The sequence below is a fragment of the Sander vitreus genome, chromosome 4, assembly GCF_031162955.1.
Source record: "Sander vitreus isolate 19-12246 chromosome 4, sanVit1, whole genome shotgun sequence".
Classification (NCBI taxonomy): domain Eukaryota; kingdom Metazoa; phylum Chordata; class Actinopteri; order Perciformes; family Percidae; genus Sander; species Sander vitreus.
The window spans coordinates 1,983,942-2,003,814 of record NC_135858.1 but is presented as its reverse complement, the minus strand read 5'-3'; the positions used below and the strand labels follow the sequence as shown (position 1 = coordinate 2,003,814).

The following is a 19,873-nucleotide window of genomic DNA, read 5'->3' as shown; positions in this document are numbered from 1 at the left end:
AACATGCTAGTTAACAATAGTAATTAAACAGCTAATGGAAGTCCAAATTTCCTGCGAGCTTCTCCTGTACTATACGGTAATTCCTCTACTATGAGACAGTAAGTCTCGTGGTTGGAGCCATAACGTGAGGTACAAGGTAATGGAGCCTTTTATACATTGTCGTGTTTCTTTAGAAATAAACAACGGACAAATTTAAACGCTTCAGATGTAAAGTTATTCGCTTTAAAAGTGGCTCCAAAATGAATGGCAGTCAATGGGATGCTAACAGGAGGTGATGGCTTGGTGGAGAGGCTTACCCCCTTGGTTTTTTCACATGATTAGCTGTTTGATGTTCCACTTTACAGCTGGCATTAAAAGCAACGTGACTGGGGTCATAACAAAAATATGCAGCCCGTGCGCATGGCCTAGCTATTTCTCCACAGTCAGAGATAAGGACAAACAACCCTGGTGACAGATGAGGGACCCACTCTACATCATCATCCGCTTTATTTAGACGGTTTGCTTCCTGCCACAGAGCACAATGGCTCTGACAAAAAAAAAAGATAGCACGGCGTTAGGCGAAAGCTTTCACAGATCCACTTAAGATATGTAAAAGAAAGCCACCAAGCTGAATTATATACCAGAAATATAACAGCAGATGAGAATCATTATCATCCATTATTCCCGATATCTATGACAGTTGCTTTTAATGCTGACATCTTAAAAGAAGTTCTCTAAATTGTAGGGAATAACGATGGCAACAAAAAACCGTCTCTGATCTTCCACTCAGAGCTGAGCTTCATTCCATTTAGAGCCGAGGAGAAATGCTGGAGGCAGTGGAAATACGGAAGTACGGTGTTCTTACAATGATACAAATAGGATCGGTCCAAGCTAGGATCAGGTTTTTTTTTTTTCTGGAGCACTATTTAAACATTGGCACAACCTTTTGGCTCGTGCACCACGCACTACAGTACAACACCAGCATACTGCAATGTGAAACCTTCAGGGGCCCATATTTCTCGGTAGTCATCTGTGCGGCCTATAAGGTTAGCTGCAGAGGATGCGGTATTATTTGGGTGATTGGGGTCATACAGTAGGTCGGGCTGACACCGGGGCGGGAGTGTGCAGAGGAGCGGACCTTCGTAACAGCGGTATTATCCAGGTACAGCAGGAACTGTTGAGGTTCAAAGGGGTCATACTGACTCCCCAAGGCAACAACAGAAACAGTCCATCTGTTACGGCCACAACAAACAAACTCAACTTAACGATGACCATCAACATATTAAAGAACACCTTACCCGAGGATTAGTTAAAGTGCCCATATTATGCACATTTCCAGGTTCATAATTGTGTTTTGAGGTTGTACCAGAATAGGTTTACATGGTTTTGGGGGGTGGTCCCCGTACAGACCGAAATATGGAGGTGGACTGGTATTCACCTCCTGAGCAAGGAGCAAGGCACCAAACCCTCTCAGGGTGCCTGTTCAGCAGTTGCAGCCCATTCACTCTGACATCTCTCCATTAGTGCATGTACAAGGACCTGAGTGTAAATTGTAATTTCCCCATTGGGGATCAATAAAGACTATAAATTATTAAAATTTAATTTTCAAAAAACACCATATTTTTGTTGTACTGCACATTGCTGCAGCTCCTCTTTTCACCCTGTGTGTTCAGGTCTTTGTTTTAGCTACATAGTGAGACATCTCACTTCTGTAAGATCTGTTGGGATTCGCACATGCTCAGTAGCTAGGTAAGGATTACATCAGCTAGCTGTTTCTCCAACTTCAGTAGTACAAGGCAGGAATAGCCGGGAGACTTCTTCTAAACGAGGGCGCACTTCCAACTTTGCGTGGAATACCTGCAGAACAGGGACATGGAAGTAGTTCTTTTGTAGATTATGGTGAACTAATATGTGTTGTAGCAGTGTTTTGCCATTGAGAACGAGGGGGCTAACCGCTAGCATGGTTTAGCCCCCTCGTCTCGGCTAGTGACGTAGAAAGCCGTGCAGATTTTGAACAGCTCACCCGCAGACTGAAGGCAGGACACATTCAAAATAAATCCCAGAATTTTTTTTTTTTTTTTTTTCCATAATATGGGCACTTTAAAGTAAAGTAATTGTATTCACATAAATTAAGATTTTACCAAAACTATGGGAGTCTGGAGGTCTGGCCAAAAATAACAAAAGAAGGGAAGAAGCCTGGGCCAACCCTCAAAGGGCCCAGAACTCCCCCCCCCCTCTAAACTATCAAAATTGTGTCTAAACTAATAAAGAAACAAAGCTGCGAAAACTAGACTACCAGACCTCCGTCCTCAAAAGAAATAAACATAACAGAAGGAAAGCAACAGGAACAGACTTCAGTCTGACTGAGAGAGATCCCTGTCTCCCAGCCTCCCAGGAGGCGGGGCCACCCACTAATGGCCCAATCAGGTGCACCTTAGATAGGCAGAGAGGGAGAAGAAAAAACAAGGGGGGGAGCCAATAACACCATCTATCACATGGAAGACTGCTTTCATAGAAGGCTTCAAATGAGAAAAACAACCTCAAGGCACTTGAAGATCTTGTGCTTGGGGGAGACAGCGCAGACGTAGAACACCTGTGGGTCGTTTATCTTGGAGCTACTAATCAGATGTAGCTTCCACTGACATCGTAAATAACTGGGATTGTGTCCCTTTGGTCTGTTTGCCTTCGAGTTACTGACACTCGGCCTCGGTCAAGGCAATACTGGCGGCAACACTATTAGAGAGCCTGATGATTTGTGCCATCTGCTGAGCCTCACTGACTTCATTTAAAGGTTTTCCTCTTTACCTCAATAGCTTGATCTGGCAAAGATCAATCTTTGTATGATGTGTGCCGGCCTTTTAAAGCAAATTGAACATAGCGGCCAAATGTTGGAATTGCAACATTTGCAACTCCAAATTGCAACTCCCAGCCTGTCACGTGATGCCCTCTGGCCCAAAAGGACTTCTTTTCATAGACTTACACACTTCACTGCAGCAGTATCTTTGAAAACCTCTGCATTAAAGGGTAACTGGACTCTTTTTTCCAATGGTTTTGTGTCTAAGTGACTGATGATAACAATCTTTGAAATAGATCCAGTATTAAGCGAGACCGCTGCGGCTGCGGCTGCGAGACAAGCTACAATGTAACATTAATGGGTAATTGTGCACTTTTAATTTACTTCCACTGAAAGTGATGGATTTAACACTCACATGCTCAAATTATTATTCTAAGTGTCTGACAACATTACGGAAAGGATACCTACAGAGACAGACCTTTTTCTTAAAGTGTAAGGTGCTTTTTGTCTAACCTGAAACAGAATCGACAGAAACAAAATAGAACTATGAAAAGCCATTTGCCCTATCTGATTACATTTCAGCCCGGTTGGCGGCTGCCGGTTACAGCGTTCTCGCTCAATACTGGCTCAATTTCAAATATTTTTGTTCACATTAGTCACTTGGACACCAATGCTTGGGAAAATAGGGTCCAAGTTGATAAAAGGCAAAATTAGTTTAGTTTTAGTTTTCATAAGACAAACCCAACATTTCTCAGCCACTCCTCGTCTACTGATGCTGTAACTTACTGGAAAACCATAATGCTCCCAAACAATATATCTAAATGGCATCAGAGGCTCTTCCAGCTCTTGTTCCTCATTTGCAAAACTGACAACACCTGACACCTAACCTGATTAACAGACGAAAACGGTCTCACTGACATGTTTTGTTCAGGTACCAAACTGCAGAAAGACACGTACAGAACAGAACGTCCTCCGCCAAACGATGTGGGATGAATATATGTACCGTTTGACCTGGAATAGATAGAAAACCCCAGGAAAATGTGTCTGAAAGACTGAAGAAAGAAAGCCTCGATGAGATATTTCATTGAATTACAGAACCTAGCTCAGGTGTGAGGTCAGGATTAGTTCTCTATGATAATGTGTTGAAATTGTATTTAATTGACTTCTTAAACCCATGAAATTGTGGAGCATCCTAAACCCAAATAAGCACATAATCCTGGAATGGAAAATCATCAAAGTCATCTCAAGCTATATAGATCCAATGAAGCTGAAAACTAGAAAACTGCTTTGTTTGAGAGAGCAGAAAGAGCGGATGAATGATCTAAAAGTTCAAAACAAAGTGCTGCATTGAAATCATTTCATATAATGAGAGATGATTACACGACCATCTGGAAGAAACTGATGTGTGTTTGTTTTGGATGTGCCTGCCGCAGTGGGGCTGAGTTTATTCATTGCAGTAAATGACTATTCCTGGAATGTGTCACTGCAACAGGCAAACACTGCTGTTTTCCTCTAAATGCCAAGTACGTTTTCTACGTTGTCTCGCACACAAACACGAGAAAGAGTTTCTATTACTATACTGAACTTAATTAAATTCTCTATTCCCTAATGCCCACTCCTATTATGGGGTCAGTTTTTCCCTTCCTGCTAAGAATAAAGTTCTGGGTAAAAATTGAATATACTTGCCATATTTGGCATGTTAAGTCTAAGTCTAGGGCTTACTGCTTCGAAGCTTCGACCATTGCCATGCTTAATGACATTCAAACCAGTTTTTAAATGCTTCATTGTTTGTTTTTGTTTTTGTTTTAAGTACATACTTACATATGCATTACACCAAAAACCATCCAAGCAATAAGGAATAGTAATCCAACATTATTTTTAATGCACCAATAATTATTAGTTGATATTCTCATGGTACGCGTCCACTGGGGCGTTTTGTGAAAGCAGGGATCGCCCCTTTTCCCAGCATTGGCCACTTGATGGGCGAATCAATTTCTCTTCAATGACCACTGACAAGCAAAGATAAAAGGTTACACCCTCCTGCAACCGCGATGGCGGCAGCTGATTGGACGAACGCTTCATTTGTGGGCTCCCAGATTTCAAAACAAACCAACATGGCGGCTCCTTTTGAAACTTTTGCTCAGTTTATAAAAATAGTTCACCTAAATGTGGTTCTGAAAACATTTTATACGTGAAATACGCTGCAGTTGCTGAATCTGCCTTCATTTTAGATTGACACCGGTCTGTTTTCATTCATCTGATTTTCACGAGTTTTCGAGAGGCGGCGAGTCAAGCTGGACGCCCCTGATTTGTAGTCTTAGTTTGTGTCCTGCATGCGATCATGGTTGATAAGTTCTCTGCTATGTTCCTATGTGATTGCTCTGATTAAAAGGTAAACTTTTCAACCACTAGCTCTGTTTCACTGCACCGTGGGCAGTACATGCAGACGAACAACGCCAGGAGCTCTTCACTTACCCGCCTGCAAAATTTGGCCAGACGAAGCGAGACACAACGTTGCCTTTTGTGTTATTGTCCACATTTTACAATTCTTGTCACTCTAAAAAAAAATTCCGGTACACAAAGTCCCAAGCACCTTAAACACACAAAGTGCCAGCACTTCGAAACTTCGTTAACCTAACTAATAGCAGCCTCTACACTCCGGTACTTCGGTACCAAGTTGGTATTAAAATTCAGAAAATGGTACGGTAGTTTTTTCTACAGTACCGTGAATAACATTTTTGATTTGAACTTTTCAACAGGAAAAGAGCAGCTGCAGGCTAACGGTAAGCTAACGTTACCCTGTGTTTTTAGCTTCATTCTACCAGCAGGTAAGCTACGCTGTGCCTGTTGTTATTTTTTTCTTAGGAGGTGCGCAAGTAGGCAGGGTGGGAGAGAGAGAAATACTGGGGAATCAATCTGATCCTGCTTTTGATTTCAATAGTCAAAATCGAAAGCTCATTTCGATAAATTTTTGATTAAAAATCTAAAAATTGTGACACCTCTAAAAATGAATAGCTCAAACCCCTGCTAGAGGATTCATGTCCCTTCATTTTGTATGAGGTGCTGATCGAATGGCAGGAGCATGTATCATGCAAGTTGGAAAGTAACCCTGATGAAAAACCAAGGACAGAAACACAGAGATAGATTCATAGCAACATAGCACAAAGCAGCTAACGCTAATCACGCTAACTACCCAATTATTCCAAACAACTCGGAACCATTAAATTCATCACTTCTTCTGTGCACCATAAGCCATTTCAAAGAAGATCGAACTCCCAGTGAGTGTTAAGAACAGAAAACAAAAAAGCTTTCAGGGACATAGCTATTTGTTGAATCACCATGGTTTTACTTTAACTAATGATATAAAAATGAGGAAACTGACGTTCAGTTGTGGAAAAATGTCTACTGCTTTAAGTGTCGCTGAATAAAAAACATTAAAATATTGTCTCTGTCCCAAAATTACCCTTCTCCTTCTTAACCTCCAACTCTAATTAATTTGCCATTTTGAGGTAGTCATAAATAATCAAATGTGAATGCTCCTAATCAACACTGGTGTTGGAGGAAGCATTTGGGTGATAAAACCAGCCTTTAGGCTTAAATTGCAGCCAGCAGAGCCAAGGACAAACTGCAAATGGCTTTAGTGACTCTAACTTGTCTGTTTATTTTGTAATATCAAAATAGTCATCTGCAAGCTTTTTAGGGTGACCTTATTGTGATAATTAGATTTTCTTTTTATAATTAGAAACTGGATCGGAGGCACACAGACCCAGGTGACAGGGCCGTGCTGGGACAGGAGATTTATGGACAGGATGAGTTTTTCTTAATGACATCAGAGTCTCTCTAAGATCGATCACAGTGATTAACTCTGTTTGTTTGTGTCACAAAGAAGTGTGCTCTCTCTGCCTTGTACTGGGACTGATTTGTTAGCATTGCTGAGCTGATGAAACAGGCGACGAAGGAACTTTACAATGCATACAATGTATGGAATAGTAGGTCCCTCGCAATAAAAACTTTTTATCTTGAGTGCTCAAAGGAAAACAATGGTTAGGCACAAGTTGGACATTTTGTCGCTCTCATTCCTTTCAGTAATATCTAGGGGTGTCATGATTCGATTTGACTTATGATTTCAAGGTCACGATTCGATTCAAGTTTCGAATAAAACATTTTCTTTTCAGCATTGCTGGCAATGCCCCAATATAAGCCACTAGATGTACTTTACAACTGTTTGAGTTTCTCAAAAATAACTAAGTGCAATTGCGTGCACCATTAGTTTAACGAGGTGCACCTGAATGCACCATGAAGTCTAGTTGGAGCCACATGCTTTACCTTCATTGTTTGTTTCCATAACTCACTCATAGGGAAGGAAAAATGTTGTCAAACCGGTGACTTTAGGGAAGCAGGAGACTTTCCCAGTTCTGTTGTTTCTTCGTCATCTCCGACTCCGACAGTGGCTTCTGGAAAAGAGCCACTGCAGGCTACTGCTAAGCTAACGTTACGCTGTGTGTTTGGCTGCATGCTACCAGCCAGTAAGCTACGCTGTGTCAGTTGTTTTTTTTTCCTCGGACGTGCGCAAGTAATCTCTGCAGCTCTACAATAACACATTTTAAGAATGATCAGATTCTAATGGATCACATCTTATTATTATGTACATAATGCTACCAGGTTAGATATTAATTTACTAATGAATTCATTAATTATCCCTTTCAGGACCCATCTCAACGTTAACTAAAAGTGTGTGCTAACTGTGTGACAGTTATAAATAAAGTGTACAGAACTAAAGTGGCATCCTCTTGTGTTTCTAATCAAACACGTAGCAGTGGGACAGCATTTCTAACCACTTTTAAGAAATCCTGCAGAGCGCCGCAATATATCAATTCTCGGGCGAGTCAGAAGTTCACTGCGCCGGTCAATAAGAGATTCTGTATATGAAAATGTTTACTCGCACTTGACAGATTTTTGGTCTCATGTGCTCTGGAGCCCTGTGAAGACGTGCCTTTTAAGCTTTGTGTACATGCTGTGTTCTTCCAGATTTCAGATCAGTCATATTTTTGTAAATCGCATAATCTAAGTGTTTGCTATTGTACATCCCAGAAGAAGCAGTGTGATTATAGTTTAAGTGATGGAAACGTTTGTCTTGCATTTACTGAGCACATGCAGACTACCTCGACACAGAGAGTCTGCTAGATGCTAGATCTGAAAGAGATTCTGTGGAAATGAAGATGTGAAAATAGTTTTTCTCTCTTTGGGGTGAGCAGCATGGACAGCCACGAGCAGTCCAGATTGGGTGAAGCATCTCCCGTGACCATGCTTTCTGTCAGTGCCTGGGAGTGTGACTGGCATTTTGATTGTAGTTTTTCTCAGGGGACTGTCTGGGGCCTTGAATCTGGATTGCACACAGTGGTTGTGGAGGCACACCGGATCCAGTGGGGGCTGCTACTGAGAATTATAGTCAGCTATTTCCTTAGTTGTGTATCTTTTTCTTAAAGGGGCAATAACTTATGTTTTACAGCTCTAAAGCAGATGACCGTAATAAATCTGCAGGCTGTTGACTGGGTTTTTTAATCAACACCAGTATAGTCTATTATCTATTAGGCTGTCGAGACGCTCCCAGCAACTACCAATGTTGCAAAACCTTTCTATTTATTATGGTAATATGCTAACATGCCATGTATAACATGCATTGCTATCAATAGCTATAGGATTTCTTTCAGTTACAGTCCAGCACACCTGCAGAGCAATACCACATTTCCAAAAGTGTTTTTCCTGGTCATAACTTAGCCAACACATTATTTTGTATGTAGGGGGTTTGTATAATATCGTACGCAAACTCATGCGCAACAAATTCGTACGTTTTTGTCCCTGGCCTACATGAATGGCTGAAGTAGTGCTGCAAATTGATAAATAACTATGCATAGCATATTTTCTGTAGCGACTCCTCGGCTCTGGAACTACCAGAAGACACATGTTCAGGAGTCTTCACTGAGCTAAGATATGGATTACACTCTGATATAAAAATCACCGTCTTCCAAAAAACTTGACTTACCTCCATCAGGTTTGACAAGCAAACCAGGGCGATCTTTCCTCTCCTCCTCCTCTTTCTCCGTCACCTCTTCCTGGTCTTCACTGTGAAGGTTAACCAGCCTCTGACCTGGCTTTCTGCTGGGCTCACTCTCATTCAGCTTGACCCTTACTGGCGGCTGGGTAGTGCTTATATAATGGACCATGGGGGTTGTCAGGTACTCAGGCCTCCTGGGGGAGCTGGTGATGGACTCGGGTGTGCTCTTTTCATAGCTGCTGGTTGGATTGCTGCTCTCTGGCTGTTGTGCTAACTCTAACTTTATCTTGTAGGGAACATCACTTCTTTCAGGCTCAGTGACACTATGAAATGTTACTATTTCTTCATCCTCCTCCTCCTCCTCTATAATCTCTTCTTCATCCATCCCTTCCTCACTGTCCTGTGTGACCGTCCCCTGTGATTCTTTGTGGCCATTTGAACTTGCCTGGGAATGGATTGGGCCCTCTGGGGTTTTCAGTATGTTCAGCTGGAAATTCACTCTTTCTGATCGTCTCTGCTGATTGGTTTGACTGTCTGTACCTCCCACTGGATGGCTAATGCTGATCTGACTCTTTGAACCACTGGGTGTCACACTATCCAATGCATTTTGTGTCTTAGTCTCAGAGCTTCTCTGATGATGAACTGCACTCTCAGGACTCATATGTGGATACTCTGGGTGTCTTTCACTCCCAAATCCTTGTTTCAGTGGAAATATGATCCTGTCTGAAGTTTCCGGTGCATGTGATGGCTTCTCCACATCTTTCTGTGTTGTCAGATCCCTGAATGAGACACTTTGCGCACTTGTTGGACCCTGTGAGGGCTGCCAAGAAGTAGTGGCATCCTTGTGCAAATGTGGCCTGATAGTACTCTGCTCTAGTCTCAGGGAACTTTCTGTCACTTCCTCTTTGTCTGCCGAATGGTCATGAACTCCATATCGCTCTCTCAGCTCCAGCTTGCTTTGTCCGTCAAAGCTCTGAAGGGCAGAAGTTCTGTCAGGTCTGTCCGAACCTCGGGACATCTTATTAAATGAGGACGACTTGGTGGGGAAGACCAGAGCTTGAGGGTCGGTCTCTGGAAAGTTTGTAGGACCGTAATCATAATCTTCTGGCTCCTCCTTATCCAAAGGCGGCGATTTGAAGAGAGGAAGATTCCCAATAGGAGGAAGGTGGTGTGGTGTGGAGAACTGATCCATTGGCCCATGTTGGTCAAACCTGTCGGGGTAACTTTTGCCCCTGCTGGCTGCGTCCTCCCCTGTTGGTGCAGCCAATATTGGTTTATGGACCTTGTGCGGGTCACAATCTGGCACAGGGTAGCACATTAGATTCCCTCCTTCGTTGGGGCAGTGGCAGACCCGGCAGGGATCAACGTGGAAGGAGTGTCCGGCCTCGTACTTTTGCTCGCCATGGACGCATCCGACGCGTTCGCACTGCATACAACCGTCCGCAGGCTCTGAAACCTCGATGCAGTTCGGCGGCATATCAGGACAGCTGATGAAGTTGCAGCTGATCCGGCCCCCTCCGATGGGGCAGGAGCACTCTGTGCTGCCGTAGTCAACAAAGTAAGACTCTCCCTCGCCCACCTTGCCATTCTTGAATCCAGAATTGAGGCAATCATAGTACTGGTAACCCTCACATGTGCATCCTTTTTGCAGGCATGAAGCGCAACAGCTGCCACTCTCCAGCACTTCTTGGATGCAGTTGTCCAGCTGGGGGCAGTTCACACCGGTGCAGTCACGCTGGCAAAAGCAGACACTCATGTAGAGAAAGAGAAAAGTACACCTCAGCAGTGTAACTTTAGCTATTAGACCAACCATGGCACCAGTTGTACGTACAGCAATCAAAGGATGATCAGGTATCGTCCACAACCTTTAGTTTATCTTCAAGGATGCTGGCGCATTCTGCCCATGTGAACCATCACTACTCTGCAGGAAATGGGAGAAAGAGAGGAACAGGCAGACAGAGGCTTTTGTTACAAAATGAAAGCAGGCCAACATCTGGCTCGGTATTTGAGATCACATGCCCTAACCCTAATTATTACATATATGTACCAGTGTTTCCCATAGATAGGTTCTACTTGGGCGCCCCGCCCAGGTAAATTGAGACCCGCCCAGGTATATACTAGGGGTGGAACGGTACATGTATTCGTATTGAACCGAAACGGTACGGGCGTCTCGGTTCGGTACATGAATTTACACGGAGATAACACGGTATAAAAATAAATAAAACTCACGTGCAAATGAATTAATGTAATGTGGAACATGTCGACATGTCGAGTCGGTCCAGTGAGTCCACACGAAGCAAACTAGTCCCTTCCATATACAACCAAACACGGACATTCTGTAGCTGTATCCCTTCTCGCCTCGACCACAAATGGCCTCCAGGCAATGCTTTTTGTACTACAGAAGGATCCAAACACATCAACAACTTGCCCTAAGAGAATGTTGTGACACTGTGGAAGTGTAGCTACATTGTTGTATTCATGGAGTAGGCCTATTAACTCTTATTCTAAAGTATTTCATTTGGAAACCAAATGATGGATTTGTTTGTTATCATTCTCACGTTTCAGGTTCTCACTGAACTGTAAAACGATTGTGTTTAGCCATTAAAGCCATTGCAAGCCATACAATAAAGTTTTTCTTTGTTCAGGAGCTTTTTCCTAGAATCAGTTGATCTGTGCTGTTTGGACAACAACCAAAATAATGAGTATATTGTGATCTTTGCTAAACAAGTTTCAAATTTACTATAGATAACGCGATAACATCATTGTGAATTCTTTTGGACACGATAATTGTGTAGTGAACATGTGACAGCCCTAGTTTGAACCACAAAATACATTGTAGAAATTAGCATTTCTTGCTCTAAACCTTGACAGTCAAAGCTTCTGTGATAGCCTCCCTGACTAGGCCCAGCCCGCCCCGAAGGCCTTCTGTCACCAAACTGAGTTTATTTAAAGCCTGAGAACTGAGGATCACTGCAGTCCTGTCAGTGGAAGTGACATGCAGCGTTACTGTACTGGACATCATAAGAGTTGGCAAAAGAAAGAAGACTGAGTAGCCCACGCAGCCTGGTGTTCCCCCGGGTAGTGAGGAATGAGGGATTCCTCTGTTTTCTCTCTTCCTGCACGCACGAGCGCGCACACACACACACACACACACACACACACACAGCTGATCTCTGAACAATCCCTGGTGTCATGCAGCTCAGCCAACATGGACACAAATAAGGATTATTTTAAAACTTCACTCAGAAACATTGCAGAATATATCTCATGTAAGAAATGATGTACAGCGAGCTGATCATTCCCCTGATCAGCCTGAAGGGGTTCAATTCGCATTATACCATGGTCTGGGTGAATACTCGATTCTGATTGGCTGCAGGGTGTCCACAAAAAAGTGTAAAAGGACACCTACTAAAGGACTTTCGGTGAAACTGTTTACTGTTCTAAATTCTTCAGTTCTTCACTGCCTCGTCCTCTTAACACCACAGGATGGCGCTAACACACATGCTGCAAGAAGTAAGTCACACTGTCTCTCTTAGGGCGCTGACACACAGAGCCGATTATCGGCCGTCGGACCGTCTGGCGAGGTCGGTGACTCGAGTCTGTTCGGTGTGTTCCGTGCCGTCGTCCGTTGGAGGAGCTGTCGGCCTTCATTTTGGCCGACCCGACATGTTCAGTCGGCGACAGGGCAGTCGGGACTCACCCGGAAATGGCGAGCGGATGAGCCTCTCAAAATCTGACGAAAATCTTTTAAACTGACCTTTGTCGATCTGAAATGAAGACAGATTCAGCAACTGCACGGCCTATTTCTCTCTTAAAATGTTTTCAGAAACACGTTTCGGTGAACTATTTTAGTCCAATATGAGATTGTATTCTGAACAAGCCGCCATGACAGTCTGGCTGTGGATTTCCGGAGAAAAAAGAACCATGTGACGCGTTCGTCCAATTGCAGCTGCCAGTTTTCATTTTCTGGGAAACAATCGGACTGTTAAAGGAAAAAATACAGATTAGCGCCGCCTGCTGCTATGGAGACGTATTACGTTTCGCGCAAGCGCAGAGCGTACGCTCAAGTCGGCGTCTCTTCGGTGTGTTCTGAGGCACTTTTTGGACCTCGGGGACCCGACTGATCAGTCCGACTGCCTTTTCTGCTGACGGTCGGCCGCCTGGTTGGTGTGTAAGCACCTTTAACTGACTTTCTGTCACAGCGACTTCAGGCTGCGGCCGACAGTAACGTTACACATCGCGGATAAAATTGTTCGTAACAATCGTTATATTGTTTTGGGGACGATGGCATGGCTGGATAGCTAGCTTGTCTTGCTGTTCAACATACTGTCAAATGTATACACTGTACACAATGTTATTGACTTTGAATCTTGCTAGCATAGCGTTAGCTTTCGGGTTCGTAGCTGTCTGAGCTAAAGGATTCTATAAGCGGAGCGGACTATAAATATATCCTGTTGCTATGGGTGGCAAGTCGTATCTAAGTGTCCTTTCTATTTCCTGGAGCAGGGAACAACTCCTTTATGGGATGGGAATGATTATTCCAGGTATTAGTCAAATCCTCAGGCGTAACCAGGGAAACTGAGTGTTTAGAAAAACTTTAGATTTCGATTGCAAAACGAATAAAAAATGAATGGTTAATTATTTAATTATGCCGCTTATTACTAATGGCTACTCATACAGAGGTTACCCACTAATAATGCCTGCGCCCCAGTCGGGACGGTTAACTTTACCGCTAAGGAGCCCTTTTTGCAGTTTTCATTAGCGCTGTTAGTAGGGTTGGGCACTGTTTTGACTTTAACAAATCCGATTCTTCCTTTCGATTTAGGTTCTTATCGATTCTCGATTCCGATTCGTTAAGGGGTGGAGTTGAAACGGGTCACATGCTTATTTCACAAATAAGAGGGACATTTTATATTGATTCAACGGTGATTTACAGTTTTACCAGGCTTTAGACACTGTAGAGTGCAGCTTACTGTGCTCCATGGCTGCAACACAACAAGCGCCTGGAAGTACGGCGGCCGCTATGGAAACCCAAACTTGCGCGTGTTAAATTTGGAACCGATGATTGGATTTGAAACGATTCCATTGGAATCGTAATTTTTTAAAACAATTCCAAGTTGAAACCGGTTCTCGATGCCCAATCCCAGCTGTTAGCGATCCGCGTTTCCTCCGCCCTCTCTCGCAGTCTGAGCTCAGTAGGAGCACAAATACTGATTTACAATTTGTATTGATTTCTAAAAAATGGTCATCCAGATAGATGATTATAATCAGAACTCTCTCCATGGCAACGGTCTGTTAAACAGAAATAGCAGACCGGAGAATGCCGTGATTGACCAATCTTTCTATCTTTTCACGGCAAACGCGCGTGTGTGGAAAGCGGTCGCACAACAGCTGAAATGTTGCGTTTTTGAAATAAGATTTTTCAGTTTTGTAAGTCGTGATTTCATATATTAATAAAAATATTGAACAGGTGGTTGTCAAAGGGGGCAACCAGAGGCCATGAAACAGTCACTCAACCGCGATTAATCGAATGTGAAATATTTAGTTGAATGTTTTGCGTAACATTTGGTTTAACATTTTTTATTCCTCTTTTTATAATTATGTTTACTGTTTTTCTCACAAGTGCAAATAATGGAATAATGTTACATATCACAGATTGTTTACAGAAATGTTCTATTTTCAGTGGGTTTTTATTTATTTTTTAGAACTTTATTTAACATGATCGTAGAATGTGTAATATGTAGATGCTGCTATTGAACTGAGGCATATCAGACATTTCAGTTAACAGGAAAGTACTGATATTTTTTATTGGAATTGTTTTTCATTATTAGAACTTTAGCTTTTGTGATAAATGTTCTGTGTTTGACTGTTCAATGGTCCATGCTTATTAAAAGAAAATCACCAATTGCCGGCGATTCATATCCGTGTTCTCATCCTTGCATAAGAATATAGAGCAGTTCTGATAGTGTTTCATGTTATAATGCTCAATGACATGGTTTATCTGTTACAAAGTGAATATTGAACTTTAAAGCTACGTTGTGTAAGAATTTCTCCCATCTAGCGGTGAAATTGTATATGACAACCAGCTGAATATTACTTTCTAGCCCTTCCTCCTACGGTGGCCGAACCCGAAATGATCTCTTAGTATCTCCATTGTTTCCACGCAGCTGTTCTAGCCACTCCAATATTAACTTTGGTCTTGTTGCTTTGCCTGTCGCGTTGTCGTTTTAATTCTCGTTTTCGCTTCCCTGGCGAGTAATCTCCCCCTGGCATTCATCACGGTGCCACTAGGTGTAAGAGGGCGAAATGCAGAGGTATGTCCCTCTTTGGTTAATGTATTTTAAAGATGGAGGTATGTCCCTCTTTGGCTAATGTATTTTAAAGATGGAGGTATGTCCATCTTTGTCTAATGTATTTTAAAGATGGAGGTATGTCCATCTTTGGCTAATGTATTTTAAAGATGGAGGTATGTCCCTCTTTGGCTAATGTATTTTAAAGATGGAGGTATGTCCCACTTTGGCTAATGTCTTTTAAAGATGGAGGTATGTCCCTCTTTGTCTAATGTCTTTTAAAGATGGAGGTATGTCCATCTTTGGCTAATGTATTTTAAAGATGGAGGTATGTCCCTCTTTGGTTAATGTATTATAAAGATGGAGGTATGTCCCTCTTTGGCTAATGTATTTTAAAGATGGAGGTATGTCCATCTTTGGCTAATGTATTATAAAGATGGAGGTATGTCCCTCTTTGGCTAATGTATTATAAAGATGGAGGTATGTCCCTCTTTGGCTAATGTCTTTTAAAGATGGAGGTATGTCCCTCTTTGGCTAATGTCTTTTAAAGATGGAGGTATGTCCCTCTTTGGTTAATGTATTATAAAGATGGAGGTATGTCCCTCTTTGGTTAATGTATTATAAAGATGGAGATATGTCTCTCTTTGGTTAATGTATTATAAGATGGAGGCGCTACATGGCGGCCGTCATTCCAGCGACTTGCTCGTATGTATTCTGAATGATTCTGAATGTCAGATTCTACGTACAAGAATACTTTGATTAGTTGGTGGAAGTAATTACGGTACATACAGTGAGTACATATTTGTGAAAGAACAATGTTTTTTTTTGCTAAGAATCAACTCAAAAAAATTACACAATGTAGGTTTAAAGAAAGAAAAAAAATCGCAAATTGAATCGTAATCGTAACATCTGGCAGAAAAATGGCAATTCGATTTTTTCCCCCTAATCGTTCAGCCCTACACGAATAAGAGCAATTTGATTAGTCATCTGAAAATGAATCACAAAGTAGTCTGTCACCAAACAATAAAGCAGAAACCGAGAAAAGAAAAGTGCCCTCTGGTTCTTCCAGCGCAACAAAGTCATCGATTAGAGCTAAAGTTGGTAACTTTTATAAATAATAACTTTTTTGTCATATTTGCTCAAACTGTCACAGTATCCTGACAGTAGTACAACAATCACATAATCGCTGAAGAAAATCACGTTCCTCCCTGTGAAAAATGACCCAAGGAAAACAAGCAATCAGAGCCGAGGAGTCTCTAACACAGTGTCAATCACTGCTCATAACTCAAATTGTTCTGAAAACATTTGAGGCAAGAAATAGGTAAAACAGTAAGAAAATCTTGATTCATCTTTAATCAGCGCTGCCTAGTTTCACAGTTTGATTGGAGTTTACGAGCAGTCATTGACACTGCGTCAAAGATTAGGGCTGCAACTCACAATTACTTTCATTGTCTATTAATCTGTTGATTATTTTCACGATGAATGGATTAGTTGTTTGGTCTATAAAATGTCAGAAATTGGTGAAAAATGTGGATTAGTGTTTCCCAAAGCCCGAGATGACGTCCTCAGATGTCTTGTTTTATCCACAACTCAAAGACATTTAGTTTACTGTCACAGAGGAGAGAAGAAACTAGAACATATTCACATTAAAGAAGCTGGAATCAGAGAATCTTTATGAAAAATACACAAACTAAATAATCGATTATCAAAATAGTTTGTGATTAATTTAATAGTTGACTACTAATCGATTAATCGATTAATCGTTTGCTGCTCTATAGCGATGTGATTATGATTTTTGCCATAATGGAGCAGCCCAAATACAGGGAGATTCATACATACAGTAATATTTTTAAAGATACAATTAACTAATCCCTACAGACAATCTGTATGAACACGATTGTTACAAAAACTGAATAAAGTCTCTTGAAGTGTTCTTGCTGTTGTCGAGCATCTGTCACACCTGTAAGCTATTAGCAACACCAGAAACTGTTGAGCCTTTAAATCACTCATTTACCATAGATTAGACCAAAAAGTCTAAACCAAAAAAAAAGAGACTTCATAACTTCTTCAGTTAAAGTATTGTGCACAAACATTGTAACCTGTCATCGCTTTCCACCTGATAACAACAATCAACATGGCTGCAAGGTCGCAGTCAACACAAAGTTGAATTCCCCAATCAAACTTCAATTAAAAAAAGTTCTCCGCGCCTTTTAAAGTTTCCACCACCACAGCGTCCATGAATTAAACTGTAAGAATTAAGCAGGCGAACAGCCTCGGTACAAAGCTAATGACACTGTTGACGGACTAACGGGTAAAACCCCTTGAAGACACCGGTTTGTTTTACCTTGTCGTGTACGGATTGATGGGCTGGAGAGCCGCCGGCTGCCGGTCCTCTGAGCGCCGCAAGTGTGAATCCTTTGACCGTCGCAGCGTTGCTGGGAGCGGGCAGCCAGGCAGACAGGGGGAGGGGGAGGGGGAGGGACAAAGGATCCCATCGTGGTTCATAAACCTAGCATAATGAAGAGCAGGCTCTGCTGGCTGGGCCGGCCCACACAGCACAGCAGCAGGTACAAATGGGGACTTTTATCTGACGGTTGGACAGACGTTGAACAAGTTACTATAAATAACATGTAATGACATTTTAAATGTAAAAGGGAAATAAAGCTATTAATGACAAGACAAAATTAACCTGATGGCAAGACCGTCACTGTGTAGAAAAAGGGCAGGCACTTACTGGCAGGTGATTGGATGAACTATCTGTCTATCAGACTTTGCCGAAGCCAGTCGGTATATTTTTTGTGGGGTATTTTTTATAGTATTTCTTGTTCTGTATTTGTGTGTGGGGAGTGTGGCCTATATTGCTTTTAGTATCACATGTGAATAATGTGAAAAACTTCAAATTAAAACAATGTTAAAAAAAAAATTGAAATAAAGGAACGTTATATTCAGTTCAGTTGTTTTGATTGAGAGATCCCTAGCGTTAGAAAATTACATATTGTGCGTTTAATAGCAAACTTTAGAGGGGCTGGTAGGCATGTTTCAAGCTAAGTCTTCCCCGCTGCGCTCAGTCTTCATGCTAAAATAGGCTAATCTGTTCCCAGCTCTAGCTCTGCACATAACAAACAGACATCTTCTATCTTCTCATCTAAAGCTCGGCAAGAAAGTGAATATTCGTATTTCCACCCTCCAGTCCGACACCCCTGAGCATGAAACATGACTTTTGTGTGTATAAATCTGTTTGTGTGGAAGTGGAACTATTATGCTTTTCCATATTTCCTGTCATATCTATAATGTCTTAATGTTGGATTTTCAGCTAAACGTGGCCAGAACTAATAATGAGGTAAAAATATTTCAGAGAAATCCCCATGAGCTAAAACGTTCCGATTTCCAACTGTTGTGAACTGTTGCGTCAAGCCGGTCTTCTATGATTGGTCATCTGCTCCGGGCAGGAACTACTGGAGTGTTGTTTTTTAAGCTACTGCGGTGTTAACATTGTCGCATGTAGCTACATGCTAACAGCAAAAAGATGTAATCTTGGCTGCCAGTGTTGTTAAATTCTCCCCAATTCCGGGTCACATTACTACTGAAACCTTTCCGGTTATGTAGTATTTGGTTTAGAAGCCTTTATCGGTGATTTTTGACTGTAGAAAGTGCTGCTGTATTCTATTAGTTTCCACTGCTTAGTGATTTTTCACAGTAGAAAGTCCTGCTATATACTCCGTTGCAGTCAGTCTCAGGCTCCTGAGTGAAACAACACATCTCAGAACCAGACATGCACTGATCAATCAGAGCAGAGTGGGCTTTTTTGGAAGCGGGGCTTAAAGAAACAGTTGCTCCGCTCATACAGAGGGTGAATACAAGTGCAGCAGCCATGTAGCCTGACAAGCCAGACCCACATCCAGATGTTGGGTCTGGGAACTCACCATTGGCAGGGCTCAATCCGAGGGGCGGGATAAACGGTTATCTTTCAAATTCCCTCTGCACGCAATAGGATAGCGCTACAACCAACCAGAGCAACGCTAGTTGATAGATAGATAGAACTTTTGCCGGATAAAGTAGGCAAAACTCCAAACACATCTTCCTTTTTTAAGAATGACTTCAGTGCCGTTCTTTGTTCTTTTCTCAAAAGAAAAGCTTAACTCCAAGTCTTCCAGAGTCGCGGCCCAAGCAGATTCCAAATACCGCTGTTCGCCAGCAGCAGCAGCCACCTTCTGTGTTTTCAAGTAGCAGGGAATTCAAGCGGAACCGTCGCAACTCTGCCTTCATTATGTTAAGCCCCACCCACCTACTCTATACACGATGTGATTGGCCTGACTAGAGTTTGGTTTTTCCAGCTTGCAAGCCAAGTTGCTAGACGACCCTGGCTGCAAGTTACATTTGCTGCCGCTAGGGTGTGTCTAGATTTCTAGGCAAGCAGCCATGGGCGGTTTGAGAAAAATAAAGTGTTTTTTGAACATTAAAGCATGTAAACATTCTAGTAGAATCACAAAATACAAGTATAAACCTGAAAATGCTATATAATAGGTCCACTTTAAATTCAACATACACCACTGTAGTCAACTACTTTGAACTCACATGAGGTTTATATCAGCTCAAAAAGGAAGATAAACTGGGTTAAGGTTATTCCTCCATTCTATTTGTCCGCTTATTGTAGTATAAAGTCAATCTGTATGACCAGAGTTACTGTGCTGCTGCACTCCTTCAGAGCCATGTTGTTGTCCCCCAGGGTAAAGTTTAGCTGCTGTCCACCGCTGT

The 19,873-nt window shown here is 42.1% G+C and overlaps 1 protein-coding gene across 5 annotated transcripts in view; it reads right to left on the bottom strand.

Moving 5' to 3' along the window:
• Positions 1-17,569, bottom strand: part of fbln2 (fibulin 2) — a 73,533-nt gene extending 55,964 nt beyond the window's left edge. For 4 of the 5 annotated variants that reach the window (XM_078247671.1, XM_078247674.1, XM_078247673.1 and 1 more), the window contains exons 1-2: positions 17,463-17,569; positions 8,817-10,749 (exon numbers count right to left, since the gene is read on the bottom strand). In XM_078247671.1, coding sequence (XP_078103797.1) covers positions 8,817-10,641 — 1,825 coding nt within the window. In that variant the 5' untranslated portion in view covers positions 10,642-10,749; positions 17,463-17,569. The remainder of the gene's footprint in view (positions 1-8,816; positions 10,750-17,462) is intronic. The other variant, XM_078247672.1, reaches the window with a different exon arrangement.
• Between the last annotated feature and the right edge of the window lie 2,304 nt (positions 17,570-19,873).